At 46.1% G+C, this 14,716-nt stretch overlaps 1 protein-coding gene across 1 annotated transcript; it reads left to right on the top strand.

Annotated features, from left to right (window-relative positions):
• The first annotated feature begins 684 nt into the window (after positions 1-684).
• LOC310814455 (proline-rich membrane anchor 1-like) lies at positions 685-10,596 on the top strand. Its single transcript, XM_083683873.1, has 4 exons — positions 685-788; positions 2,056-2,197; positions 5,408-5,534; positions 10,455-10,596. The coding sequence occupies exons 1-4, from the start codon at positions 696-698 to the stop codon at positions 10,552-10,554; spliced, it is 462 nt and encodes a 153-aa protein (XP_083539999.1). The 5' UTR covers positions 685-695; the 3' UTR covers positions 10,555-10,596.
• Positions 10,597-14,716: the final 4,120 nt, after the last annotated feature.

Below are 14,716 nucleotides of genomic sequence, written 5' to 3' on the forward strand. Positions count from 1 at the left end.
TTTATTTTTTAGAATTTGTGTGCGATTCCGAAATACTCGCAGTCAAGTATGAGCTGAAAGGAAGGGCACTCTGCTAGGACATCAAGTGCGAGGTGCACTTCCACTGCACGCGCGATGGTACGGTGAGACTCCGCTTGATTTGCTGCCCACTGTCTTCTGGCAGGGAAGGGATGCATCAGTTTAACCCTTTGCCCTGCTCTCCAGAGTTGTTAAGTTAAGGAGATGTATAGTGAGGCTGAAGCTATTTTGAGGAGTTCTGTCGAACACGATTCCTAAGGATATTTCTCAGCATTTGCTTCAACTTCGATGGCTTGAGTATTTGCACACATGTATGCTGACAAGGAGGGATACAGGGTATGGCCCGTCTACCGCCCTTACATCAAACGGAGTAACTGCAGACCAAGCGCCGTGATTCGGATCGCTGTTTGAGAAGCCTACCAAGAGAAACAACTTTAGAGATATGAATTATCGAGATTGTCAGGGCATTTGTTTTGCTTGCCTATCCTATGCCACCGACAACGGAATTTCAAGAAGAAAATGATTATGGCATAAACTATTTCTGGAGACGCCAGTCACAGATATCGCTGCCGAACTGGATAAGGTGGATGATAATTTCCCTAACGGTCCAATCCTATGCATACTGTGTTTGTTTGCACGCTACGCTATCTAGTGTCTTCGAGAAGAGCGCAGGAGGAATGCTGGTCCAAGATCTAATACCATTTACTTTTAGTTTTTGGCCTTTTCTCTTCGGTCATTGCCTTCTCTCGCTGGTTTTACTCTCATGCCAGGTAGGTATCATGTGCGTGCGCGCTTACACTTGTGATTTTACGCATGACGAGTTATTACACAGGTGCATCTGGAGTTGTATTTATTGTTTGGTGGTTGTGATAGCCCAAAGACTAGGCTAATGATAGAAGTTCTGAGTGATGATGGGCATGTGTAAGGGCGTGCGCACACACACGCACACACACACACACACACGCACACACACACACACACACACACACACACACACACGCACACACACACACACACACACACACACACACACACACACACACACACACACACACGCATGCACACTCATGATGCATATTAAAGACAGAGAGTGGTAGACTACTACTGGAAAACAATGCATTTTGAGCTATAGGTTCCCATCAGGTATTAGGTTCCCCACACTGTAATGTTGAGGATGAGTAGTCCAACCTCTGCCCCTTGCAGCTGCCTACAGATAACAGCGAGCTGTGGTGCAGGCGCGAGATGTTGCCAGGGTTCATGTGTAATGTGATCTGCTCGAGTTTCCAAGTCCACCCACACACACTCCTCAGGGCAGCCTGCTGCCCACTCTGTTGGTGGGTGGCTCCTCTGAGGCAGAGGGTTGCACAGCCGTAGACATGACACCATGCTGCATGTCTATGAACGCGGCTGCTGTGGAAACAGTAGGGAGATGTAGATATTTGGTGCCGAGAGGAAATCCAGAGGGTTCCAAACCGTTGGCTGTGATGCCTCAGTTTGCTGAAGCGCCAGCATTCATTGTGCAGGATATTCTATGCACTTATGCAACTGCTAACGTTACACGCAGTGCCTTAACATTCGTAATTAACTAATCTCTTCTTTTCCACTCTAGGAAACTGTGATTATGCTGACTTTTTGTTTAAAATATGCCTTCTTAAGGGGATGGATTATGAATGTTAGGATTATGAAAGATCTTACTTTGCATAAATGAACAATGAATAGTGAGTTGTTTCCTCTCTCTCTCTCTCTCTCTATCCCCCCCTTCTCTCTCTCTCTCTTTCTCTCTCTCTCTCTCTCTACCCCCCCTCTCTCTCTCTCTCTCTCTATCCCCCCTTCTCTCTCTCTCTCTCTATCCCCCCTTCTCTCTCTCTCTCTCTCTTTTTCTCTCTCTCTCTACCCCCCCTCTCTCTCTCTATCCCCCCCGCCACCCTCTCTCTCTCTCTCTTTCTCTCTCTCTCTCTCTCTCTCTCTCTCTCTCTCTCTCTCTCTCTCTCTCTCTCTATCCCCCCCCCCCCCCGCCACCCTCTCTCTCTCCATAAGGGTGAACTCCAGAGGTCATGCTCGCAGACTGTCGAAGAGAAAGTGAGCGAACACTGCCAACTGGCATGCCAGTGTAGAAGCTACCCTCCCCTTCCTCCCCCACCTCCTCCCCCGCCTCCCCCACGGCTACTGGTGGTCATAGGTAAGATCTCACCTCTCTCACACCTGCATTACTCTCACCTGTCATACTTGCACCAGGAACAGCTGTCTCACTCTCTCTTGTGTCACTCTCACCTGTTCCTCAACTCACAACTGACTCACTTGAACAGTGCCCGTGCCTGGCTAACCTCCTTTCACTAGAATGTCTTGGTAACACTTTACGGTACAGTGACCTTGTAACCCAGTAGGTGTAGTGGAATATAACGTGCTTGCGTCTTCTCAGAAAAGAGCCACGGGGGAGAAGAATTTAACATCAAGTTTGTGAGAAGTGGAAGAGTGTGGTGTGTGTTGGTAGAGAAAGGCTTTTTTTTCTGAGGAGACTACGAGTGTGTGATAGAGCCGGCAGGATGTTGACAGCTGAACAGAGGGCTAATTTATGCTTGGCTTGACCTTGGGGAGTACCCAGTTGCCTGTGAAATCTATGCCTGCTGAGCTGCCAGACTCAGTAGTCGGGTTTCCCCTGGAGGACCCCCTGATTAAAACACAGATGAGTTAATTAAATTAGGGTTTGAAACAGATAAGGGGGCTAATGAACTGGCCCAGTAGTCCCGTCTGCGTTTTGAAGTCGAGCCGGGGGGCAATAAGTGTGTATTTGTGTGTGTGTGTGTGTGTGTGTGTGTGTGTGTGTGTGTGTGTGTGTGTGTGTGTGTGTGTGGAGTGTAGCAAGTGATCAGATGTATTTTTGGTGCATTGACAAAGACGTTCCGTCAACTGCGCGAATCTGTGTATGACATAAGAATGATGGAAAGGGGACAGTTTGTTGAATCTTTAATGTGTTGTCCTCCTGTTGTTGTGATTTGTACGTTGTCAGGAATCCGGTAATGAGCAGTGCTGTGAAATATGGGACAGGCGTTGCTGATGGTGCAGCCTGTCCAGGTTATTACTGAGGCTGTTTAGAATCAGTCATTCAGAACCCCTCATACTGTGAGTATGGAGCAGCACTTCATCATCACACAGCAGTGGAGAGGGCTCAATCAATCAGCTCCAATGATTTTTCTCTGTCTGGTCAATTCAGATAGGCCTGTTTTTCCCCTGACTCACCAAGTCAGGCTCCTCTGAATAGATAAATAATCCTGTAATTAAACACCTGGTCTAACCTTTCTTCCACCTGTTGCTCTTTAAATCCATCATGGATGCAGGGATTGTGTCTCCTACTGATCTTCAGTCTGCTGCCTGTGTTTCTGCTCACCACACTGTACTGCGACCACCTGTTTCTGAATGTAGAGATTGTTGTCAAGGTCACTGCGTCGATGCTGCCAAGATTCTCTGACTGAATTCTATGTTGTGGTTTTACATAGAGAACCATGACAATGGCAAAATATAATAATAATAATAATAATATATGCCATTTAGCTGACACTTTTATCCAAAGCGACTTACATTGCAGTGAGTGCATACATTTCAGTATATATGGTCCCAGCGGGAATCAAACCCACAACCTAAGCGTTGTTACCGCCATGCTCAACCAACTGAGCCACAGAGGACCGAAGCACAACATCTTTAGCGCGCCGTGCATGGTGATGGCTTAACCTTGGCAGAAAATGCAGAATATATCTCTACTGGAGTAGAATGTGAGAAACCACAGCTCTCTGTGGTTGTCACTGGTTGATTGGGATATGTTTATGGAAGCAGGCAAAACATGAATCATTTTCCCTGAGTGAGAGTTCTAGAATTTCCATGTGTAAATGAATTTCCATGTGGAGTCTGACTTCTGGAAGGATCTTATTGTAATCATTACTCACTGTAAAGTCTGTTTGGTTTTTATGTGTGCCAAATGCTTTCGGGAGCTGTTAGAGTCTGATTACAGTTTCCCAGTGGTCCTAAATTAGATATAAATATGCATGGAGTATGCATGAAAAAGTGGGAGAATGAGAGAGACTGTATTTAGCTATACAAAGTTTGAGGAACTGAGGGAAATTGGCACTGTTGAGTAAGTATATGCTTTAAAAAATGGCTCGGAAGTCCCTTCAAAGGAGAGAGCTTTATCACAATGAAGTAGATCCTGCCTTACCCCTGACTGAATTAAATCCTACAGCCGTTGACAAAATACAGGATTAAAACGGAAGTTTGGCTCAGAGGAGATTTTACATTCATAGTGACTTATGACGTGGTCCACTAGGGAGGACCGCGCCTTGTCATTCGTTTGGTAGAGATCTGCAGAGTGTTGGAAGATATTCCACAGCATTACTCAGGGTAAAGTCCCCCCTCTCATTCAGAACAGAACTACACTCCAAATACATTGGATATGGTTTCATTATGACATTCCTCCCTTACCGCACGGTAAACGCGCTGTAGATTCTACCCAGAATAGCCACATCTCTGTTGTACTCTGATGATGGGTCCATTCTCTGGTTGGGGTCTGGGGCCACACCTACACTCAAGCCCCTCTGTCAAAAGGAATGTCTTAAGAGTCACAGAGCCTTAAACTCTCTCCATGATGTTCACCTTTATTTAAACAGAGAAAAGGGACGGGACAGGACAGGGTGAGGTGAGCGGTGAAGTGTCTAGAGAGAGAGAGAGAGAGAGAGAGAGAGAGAGAGAGAGAGAGAGAGAGAGAGAGAGAGAGAGAGAGAGCGTAGAAAGAGATATGGAGAGGGAGAATTCAGCTAAAAGGTTTAGAGATAGAGGAGAGAGCAGATACTACGACATTAAAGCTGCTGTATGTTGCTGACGCTCTGAATGTAACACAAGGTCTTTAGTGAGTGGTCTTAACTCAGAGACGTAATGTGGCCAGAACATAATTGCTTCGGACACAGAGTGAGTGCTAGTGCAGGAAAGGCTGACTGGATTTTAAATGATTCATGGAGCAGGGTTAGATATCTCTGAACATTGAACCTAAGCCCAGGAAGAGAGCAGGTGAACACCCAGCCACTCAGAGCAAGGATGAAAATCACTTCCATAGGGTTATGGTCTAATGAGATTAATGAGAATCAATACATTTTTAATGGCAACACCGGTACGTTGATTTACAACATGGACATGGGGCTGCATTAATAATAAGATTTCATCATGCTATCCGAAGACAGGGTGACTGTCTAAGAAGCAACAATGATGTAATATGTAGGGCAAACTCAGTATCTAGGCTAAAGCAGTCTGCATGAGAACCTAATCACGGTAAGTGCAAAAGTTTCCCTGATGATGTTTGAAAATGCAACCCCCACCCCCCCCTCTCTCTCCCCTCTCCCCTTCCCAGTGGATCCACCCGAGGTGCCCTCGTTGAGGCCATGGTGGATGGAGATCATCGTGCTTGGGACAGTTGGCTGTGCTTCACTTGTTTTTCTCCTGTCAGCTATCATCATCTGCTATAAGGCCATAAAGAGGTAAGCTACACTGTGCTGTCAACGGACGTTCTCATAACACTGCCTATAACGTTAAACATCCCTATTCTGAACAACGCCGCTTATGGCCTTTTACACACTGCCCAGGTTGCTGTATCGTGAAGGTTTTTACCCTATAAGATTAAATGCATGCCATTTAGCTGATGCTTTCATCCAAAGCGGCTTACATTGCAGTGAGTGCATGCATTTCAGTATGTATGGTCCCAGCGGGAATCAAACCCACAACCTAAGCGATGTTACCGCCATGCTCTACCAACTGAGCCACAGAGTCGTGAAGGTTTTCCCCCGTCGTTGACAGTGCTCTGCGTGTTGCTGCTGTCTTGCAAGGCGTCGACCCTACCTCTGTCTCATGTCTCCCTCTTCACGTTGCCCAAGGCCACAGCGGCCCACCCAATAGGTCAGAGGGAGGTCAGAGGTTAGAGTAACGGAGTAGGTCACAAGGGTCACTCAGGAAGCACCGCCTACATCACCTAGACCAGAGCCATTACAGTTTGTCATTCAGAAATATATCATACATGATGCTACGCAGCTAGGTTGACGTCGTGAACGCACAGCGTGTAATCGTAGTCCCACTGCTGCCTGATTTAAAGTGCTGTAATGTGTATTGTTGAATAAGCCAATCATCAACTGACGGGTCCTCGCTATAGTTGGTCGTTTCACCTCGGTAGTACGCCGCGGTAGTACGAGAAATCTAAACACTTTGGACGTTCCTTGTTCTATTTCTAGCAAGCTTTTGAGAATGACGGCCGAGTGAATTTGAAAGTAAACGCAAGGCGGGTTATCGGAGAAAGCGCGCGACCCTGCTGGCGTGAGGTGAACTGTTTCCCCGCCCATCTGCATGGGCTTCACAGAGGAGAGGCTGTGGGGGGGTTTTACCCTGCAGCACAACCAAGACCCACTTCCCTGTCTGCTGACATTCAGGCACACATGCACTCCGACACACACATTCAAAGACACTTGAATACACACACACACACACACACGCGCGCACACACACACACACACACACACACACACACACACACACACATTGTACTGCACAGTGCACACACACAGACATGTAAAATACTCACACACACACACACACACACACACACACACACACTGTACTGCACAGTGCACACACAGACATGTAAAATTCACACACACACACACACACACACACACACACACACGCTCATGTTAACATACGGTACATACATACAGGAATAGCTGTGCACATTTTTGCACATGATTTTGATAATGTTATTCCTAGAACTGTATAGAGAGTGACAGCCACACATGGCCTTCCTCACTAGAATTCTATCTTCCCCAACAAATAGGCAAAGTCAGGCAGTGGAAGTAATGGGTGGTTGGCTCAGGAATTCATTATGGCAATTCTCCAGCCCCCTCTAGCCAAGGGGCACCTTTTTTTAATGCAGCGATGGTAAGAAAGTGTTGTTTCAATACAGGCTGCTGTAGCCCCAAACCCAAGTTATTATTTATGAATTAATTTGCGCAGTCATTCAGTCGCAGGCCACATCTTTTATACATGCAAGCAGGTCGTGTCCTGAAGCTCTGACTGGAGTGGGCTGTGTGTGTGTGTGTGACTGCAGACTGTGTGCCACGCCATGCTAAGCTAACACACACCCCCCTCTGAATGAGGACAGAGAAACACACTGGTCCAGTCTGCCCGCTGTAGAGATTTGTTAGTCCTGAGCCAATGGGAAATCATGAAAAACTGGGAATTAAAAAAAAAAAAAAAAAAAAAGATTCCTTTGAAAATTGTAATAGCTGTAATCGTTGTAATAGCTGCTCTCAGCATGCATCCTTAGAAAGACTGTTTGAGAGGGAGTAGGCTACAGCAGAGGAACGGACACATACAAATGTTGTCTCCCAAAGCAGGGGAAAGCAGTAATTGGGTGTCTTCGTCAATAACAATGTGAGGGAGGTTTTGTCAGCGAGAAAAACAGAGGCAGTTATATATAGCCCTTCCAGCCCCTCTGTGCTCAGGGCTTTCCCAATGAAAATAATCTGGCCTGAGGCCAAGGCCCCAGTAGCACAGACACAAGAGAAGCTAACTATCTTCGCAGGCTCCAGCCAGCCCAGCGCCCAGTGGCTACTGCACACATTTGGCCTTTTGTTTTCTTTCATAATCTTATTCCGCCAGTCATCTGTCAGACGCAAAGAGGTTAGAAAAAACAAAAAAACAAAAAAATTCAATTGAGGCGAGTCCAGAGCGTCAGGGGAGCTGCTGTGTGTGAGCACAGAGAAGAGGATTCAGAGACATGCTGTGTGTCAGCGCTGTGCCGTCCAAACAAAATACATGATGCTGCAGTCCACGCTGCCAGCAATGCAGGGAGCCCAAAGACCGAAACAAAACACCAGACAAAATCCTAATGAATCTGGGGATGTTTTCCTCGATTACTTATTATTGCCCCTCAGGGATTTCTGTCCGACAAGGAGGATGCACACAAACTGTTTGTGTTCGGGAGAGAAATCCAGCCGAAGCATTCAGAGACAAATAGATTCCATGAGAAAGCGTAACAGGCCCGGCAGGCAATTCATTACATCCACTGGTAATAGATAGAGTATCATCTCTTCTGGTTTTATGTTACTGTATTGCATTACCACAAGCACTTTCATTTTCAAAGCAGCTAAAGTGAAAATGCAATAAGGATTACACAAACACTTCTGAGACACACTTCAATGGGCTTCTTTGAACGCAATGGCGTTCGCAGCGGCGTTACCATAATATCCAGATGGCTAGCGTAACTGTAAACAGCCCAACACATGTCCCAATCTCGACATTACCCATTCCCCAAAACTTCAAACAGGGACGTGTGCTGCGATTGCACAGCTTTGATATGAAATATTAATCGGAGCTGTGAAGTGTTGTGTAGCCACCTGCCACGTGTCAACAGCATGAGATCTATTATTGAGAAGCCTGAGTGGAGGTTGGTGTGAGGAGGCCCAAACGGCCTGCCCTGTGAGGTGGCCTGGCACTAGGCTGGCGATCAGGGTTGAGATTAGGTCACTGGAGAAATGCGTGGGACTGGCAACTCCTGCTCAGTGTTCCATAAGAACACTGAAGACAGTAATATAGGACACAAGAGCATCTCTAATATACTGTACATTACAATATACAATATACTATATATATAGTATAGCGTAGCATGATATGGACTCCGATGAGCAGCTCCTCATTTGCTCTAAATGCATGCACATCATCAAAATGAGGGAAGTCTTTGTCCGTCCTGTTGTGAACAAGATATTCCGTCCTTCAGGGGGAAGCCTAGTGTATCCCCAGTTCCCCTACCCCTTTCCATGCAAACACACACGTAACAGCCCACCAGCCAATCACCATCCTTGCTGGAAGCGTTTCCACCCAAGGGCCTGGAAGTTTCCTGTCCCAGGCTGTCCCAGGCTCTCCCACGTCCCAGAGGGAGACCGCAGCATCTGTTCATCACGGCCAGGTGTCTGGGTAGCCATTCGGCGCGAGGAGTCGTGTTCCTAACAACTGAGAACATTTTCCAATTTCCTCATGTTAACCTCGCCTCGGCTCGGAGTTCTACAACGTCAACTGTCAAGCTGCAGCCACTCTGGGAGGTTGTGAGCACTGCTCCTGTTAGGAACAAATGTGACGTGTGGAGTCAAGAGGTTAGATCAGATCAATGGTGTCTTTCAATGATTTAACACAATGTGTGCACAAGGGAGAGATGCGGCATGCAGCAAAGTAGGAAGGATCTCTGGAGAGCCGAAGGCCGTCCTCAGCTGAACTACAAGCAGCAGGGCTTGATTGAGCAGCCTATAACTGATCTGACAACTGTAATACTAATGCATCATGTAATTTATTAATCAACCTATTCCCATCAGTGCATCCTTCCCCTCTGATTCAAACCTAGGTGATTCAGATTTACTCAGTGACCTACAATCCAGTCACGGCTTGTACCACCCATGTAGATGTGAATAATTTTCTTTTAAAGACATAGCACATTCACATTGGATAATGGTTGAGAGTGACAGGTATTATTGTGGTCAGACATAGACTAGATAGCTAGCTTTCCTCACAGTATAATCCTGTTGTAGGGAAGAGGACTTGCTCTGTCAGACAGGCTAGCCAGGGCTTTCAGAGGAGAGGGAAGGAGACACTGAGCTAAGATGTAGCTTAAGGGTTCTCTGAACCACTGAAGCCACTGTACAGTATTGAGGTGGACAATGACTGTACTCACTGTATTCAGATCTGTCTCCGTGTTACATAAGCCTGGGCAGAGGAGAGGAGAGGAGAGCAGCTGAAGGGGTCGGCACAGAAGACACAGTACACTGGACAAATATAATAACCACTAAGGCACTGAGGGCTGCATGAAAAGGGTTGCATTGAATGATACCGCTCTTCACAGACCAATAACAGCACGAGGATCATGTGCTTCAGCTTGTTTTTCACCAGAATGTGCTCGTAGGAAATCCAGGACCACAGGAGAGCCCAAGTAAGACTGGGAATTTCATTTAATGGGTATAAACAGTAATTGATATGAGTTTGAAAAACAAGCAGACATTATTTCTCACAAACGCAAACCTTCTCTCCAAGGACAAAATAACATTGCATCTACAGCAGCATCAATAGATGGTGTGGCTAATTGGTCATGTCCTTCATCTCTTTGATTTGTCTCTTTCCCCCTGTCCTTTCATGGATATAAGAGCAAAGTGACCTTTTAATGTTCAGCTTATTAGAAAGCATGGCTGGACAGACTGTGACCAGTCTACCCACCCACAACAGCATAAATCAAATATAAATATCAAATAAACATCCACAGTCTTCAGTATCGTGACATAGACCCTTACTGAAGTTGAATGAAGCACCAGTGCTGTCATGTCGTGAGTTGTACAGTTCTTACATCTCTTAAAAACGGTGTTTGTTTGCAGGAAACCGCTACGGAAAGAGGAGAACGGAACGAGTCGAGGGGAATACGCCATGAGCATACGCAACAAGAAGGCCATGGGCACCAACAACACCGTAGTGTAGACTGTCCACTGCCAGCAAGAGGAAAAGACGTCACCGCGACCATCCCCACGCCCTACCCCCGAAATGCAACTATCCCCTCTTACCCAGAACGTAACAGGGGTTTAACCCCCCAAGGTTTTAAAACGCACATGCCTTCCCTTTTCTCTTCTTCGCATGTTGCCCGGACAACATCCAGATAAGGGAGGACAGAATCAGAAGCGAGAGTGGACGGAGAGAGAGGAAGAGCAACGTCACGTGACTCCAAGAGCGGTGCACCAGACTGAACATCATGTTCCGAACAGGAAGTGTTGTTCACAGGTGGGGATGGTTGACCGCAGAGTCTGCCGGTCCACACAGCTCCAGAGCTGCACTGGAGGGACTGACTGTGACGCACTGCATTGACATGGGTGGCATTGCAGAGGACCAGAACGCAAAGATAATGTGCATGTTGTTTTTTCTGGAGAATGCAACATTTTATATTCCTCACTCTCTCCACCTTTTATGTTTTCACGTTTACGGCAGAATCTCTATCAGTGGCGCAGCTGCCAGTCCTGGCTCTGGTCTTGGGATGTATAGTGTTAATATCTGACTATGCAATTTTAAGAAATGGACAGGTCCCACTGAATGGGAAGTGCACCAGGGGGATCAAGTTCAGATTTGATATTTTACCTCATCTGTCCCTTACTCTCTCTCTCTCTCTCTCTTGCTCTCTCTCTCTTTCTCTCTCTCTATCTCTCTCTCCGTCCATTTATACATAAATCTATTTATTTGTCCATTTATTTAAGTATTTATTGATTTATATTTGGCTTCTTCTTTATTTATTGCTCGATTCTGACAGGTCTGCCTTTCATGTGAATTATTTATTGATCATATCATTTATTTATAACGTTCCGATGTAAGCCCACTGTCAGTTTGTTCAGACATTGATGTGGAAAATAGTTTTTGGTACCAATTATTGATCTCTCACTGTTTGACATGCCTTTCTCTGCTCCCATGTGACAGAGAATTCTGTATGTTGGGGATTTCTGTGAAGTAAGTTTGTGAATGTGTGTTTTCCAATCATGATTTTAGTACAGTCACTTACTCCCTAAACTTTTGGTGAACGCCCCCTACGGGACAAACATGGCATTACACTTTGTTTTGTCTCATCTCAGTGGTTAGCAAGCCAGGGGAGACAGTGGGGGGATAGTAGGAAGCACTCTGCCATGTGTTGATGTGATTTTACAGTCTTAATTGTTCCACCGCCCAGCAAGGGGAGAGCCCATCACTATAGAAACAGGGCACATGAGCCCTGGGCAGACATTCTGATTGGTGCAGGACAGGATTCTAAACAGAGGATAAGCCGGAGATCAGGTTGCAGAGAGGATGGCCTCGAAAGGGACATGTGTGACTCAGTGCACTCTAAGGCATCCTCAACATACCCCAGTTAAAAACAGCAACAGAGTTCGTTTGAAGCACCTCTCAATTATTACGCTGCTTGTTGACATAGGTGCAGTATATCTGTATATAACTGTTTGTGTGTACGTGTGTGTGTGAGTGAGTGCGTGCGTGCGTGCGTGCGTGCGTGCGTGCGTGCGTGCGTGCGTGTGTGTGTGTGTTTGAGAGCATGATGGTGAGTATGGCTGTCAATATCTCTGACATACATTGATGAATTTGTAAACACATAGACCTTGCATTGTGACATGCACAGGTATTAGCATATATACCCTATAATGTACCCTGAAGATACATCACTTATACATTATAAGGGAAAAACCATGGATGCATGAATGTAAATATTGATATTTAAAAATATCTGCCTTCTGGACTGTTAATTACATGTACAGTGTAACAGAAAATATGTTTATACATAGTAGAAATTAAACAATGTGCTACCAATTAGAATTAAATCAATGTTGTCATGTTTATGGAGCAAGCCATTCATGTATATTTGCCAATTTAAAGTTATTGCACAAGTTATGCATTATATACCAAAAGGACACATAAGATCAATCATGTGCAAGTTGATTTATTTGAGACTTTTTCAGTTGGAAATAAAAGTGTACAGAAAGATAGGCCTTTAGTCTACAGTGTTCCCTGTTGAAAGAGGCTACAAAAGAAGAGCTGCCACAATCGACTGTTTTACACCTGTCGAAGGTATAGGTGATCAAAGTGATGTTATATTTAGCCTGTCCCCATCCTGCCTCTCCGCGTCTCAGGAAGCGGTGTGCTGGACGTCCCCTGGGCTTCCCACGGAGGAGGATGTGTTCTCAGGCTGTCTTGCACGGTTCATTTTTAATGAACAGCTATTATCAAACACATTCAGGCCTTTGGGGCTCAATGATGCAATCGGGACACCTTGTGAACCACTGGTAATGTGGCTCTTTTGATGTCAAGCCTTGGGCCAGGGCGAAATCTACTGCTCTGTGATCGTCAGCGCTTACGTTTGTACACAATAGCTGAGTCGGTGTGAACAAATCCAAAGTCGATCTGATTGGATCTCTCCTACTATTGGAACTCTCCCCTAGTCTATTATCATCAATCTTATATTTGTACATAATAGCAGATTCTATGTAAATAAATTCAAAGTCTTGATTGGATCTGTCCCTGCCCTGAGTATTCTCAAGGCACATTGAGGTAATTTAGTAGTGTTGGTGACCTATGAGGGAAATGTGCTCTGATTATGGCATCAAGAAGGAATTGGTCCATTTTTCAGAGCGTTTTGTCCCTTTGCTCATTCTCCAGAGTCTTAAGAGGGAGACCATTTGAGACACAATCACTTGAGAGGAGGAGAAATCCGTCAGGGTCCAAGCTAAGCTGTGTCGAGAGAGAGGGAGAAGCACCAGAGACAGAGGAATGTGAATGAATTACAATGTGAATGAGAGACTATACAGTAGTGCGCTTTCCCCTTGCTTTAGATGTGCCACTTGATGGTAATGCCATTGGACACTCTGAGCAATTTAAACATTCATGCATTGTCCAGCCAGGGCGCTCTGGATTGCACTGTTATAAAAGAGATCTGACAGGCCTGAACAGGAAGGCCAGGGATCCTCACTATCTCAACAAGCTCTATGTGGCTCTTAGATATCAAAGGGAATGTATTTCAGTAGGGGAAAGGGAAAAATGATAACCTGAATCCCTGAATTATATCTTTAATTCGGGTCACACACACACACACACACACACACACACACACACACACACACAGTGTAAATAGTTTATTGGATAGGCTTATCTAACAGTGATGGACTACTTTTATTAACCCCATTATGTTTATCAGGCAATGTAACTTGTGAATATTGCTTCTGCTACTACTGCTGCTGCTGCTGCTGCTGCTGCTGCTGCTGCTGCTGCTGCTGCTGCTACTGTGCGTGTTTCAAAGCTGACCTTCACAATCTGGGGATGCTGGTCCTGCTCAGAGGAGCCACTCACACCCTCTCTGCATGAGAGCCCTTGGTCAGCGTTAATTACCCACTGTATCTCCAGCTGCCTGCTCATCAGGTCAGTGCTCCCATATGGTCCTCCAGGAGGCAGGCAGGCAGGCTGGGGCGGGGAGAAAGCTGGATACCTGTGGGACGTTGATTTCATAAGCAGCTGCTAATGAGAGATATTCTTTAAAAAAGGCTGCAAGTTCAAACGATCACGATGGTGGCGGGTGGCTGACAGATGCAGCCTTGGCTCAGGGGGGCTTGATTACAAACACACACACACACACACGCACACACACACACACGCACGCACACACACACGCACGCACACACACACACACACACACACACACACACACACACACACACACACACACACACACACAGACACACACACGCGCGCGCACCCAGACACACACACACACACACACACACTCGCACCCAGAGACCTGCCCACACTTACATACACACAAAAACACACATAGACACACTGGAGGAGAGTGGCCCTTTGAAGAGCCTAGACCAGAGGTTGATGAGAAGGAGGCATTGCGGGCTGATTTGCCTCGGGGTCACCAGGGAAGTGGTGAGGTGAATGCAGTGTGTGTGTGTGTGTGTGTGTGTGTGTGTGTGTGTGTGTGTGTGTGTGTGTGTGTGTGTGTGTGTGTACGTGTGTTTCTGCCACATGGTGTGTGATCATTCAAAAGCACTCAATGTTGGTGACTCATTGGACACACGCCTCTCACAGAGGATACTTTCACAAAGTGCAGCCATAGAGT

The sequence above is a fragment of the Argentina silus genome, assembly GCF_951799395.1.
Source record: "Argentina silus genome assembly, chromosome: 13".
Taxonomy (NCBI): Eukaryota; Metazoa; Chordata; class Actinopteri; order Argentiniformes; family Argentinidae; genus Argentina; species Argentina silus.

What these genes read in the sequence shown, in the direction of transcription:
- LOC310814455 (XM_083683873.1), top strand. Translation starts at nt 696, where the DNA reads ATGCTGGTCCAAGATCTAATACCATTTACTTTTAGTTTTTGGCCTTTT. An exon ending in TGGTTTTACTCTCATGCCAG is followed by an intron (nt 789 to 2,055) that starts GTAGGTATCATG and finishes TCTCTCCATAAG; the next exon opens with GGTGAACTCCAGAGGTCATG. An exon ending in ACGGCTACTGGTGGTCATAG is followed by an intron (nt 2,198 to 5,407) that starts GTAAGATCTCAC and finishes TCCCCTTCCCAG; the next exon opens with TGGATCCACCCGAGGTGCCC.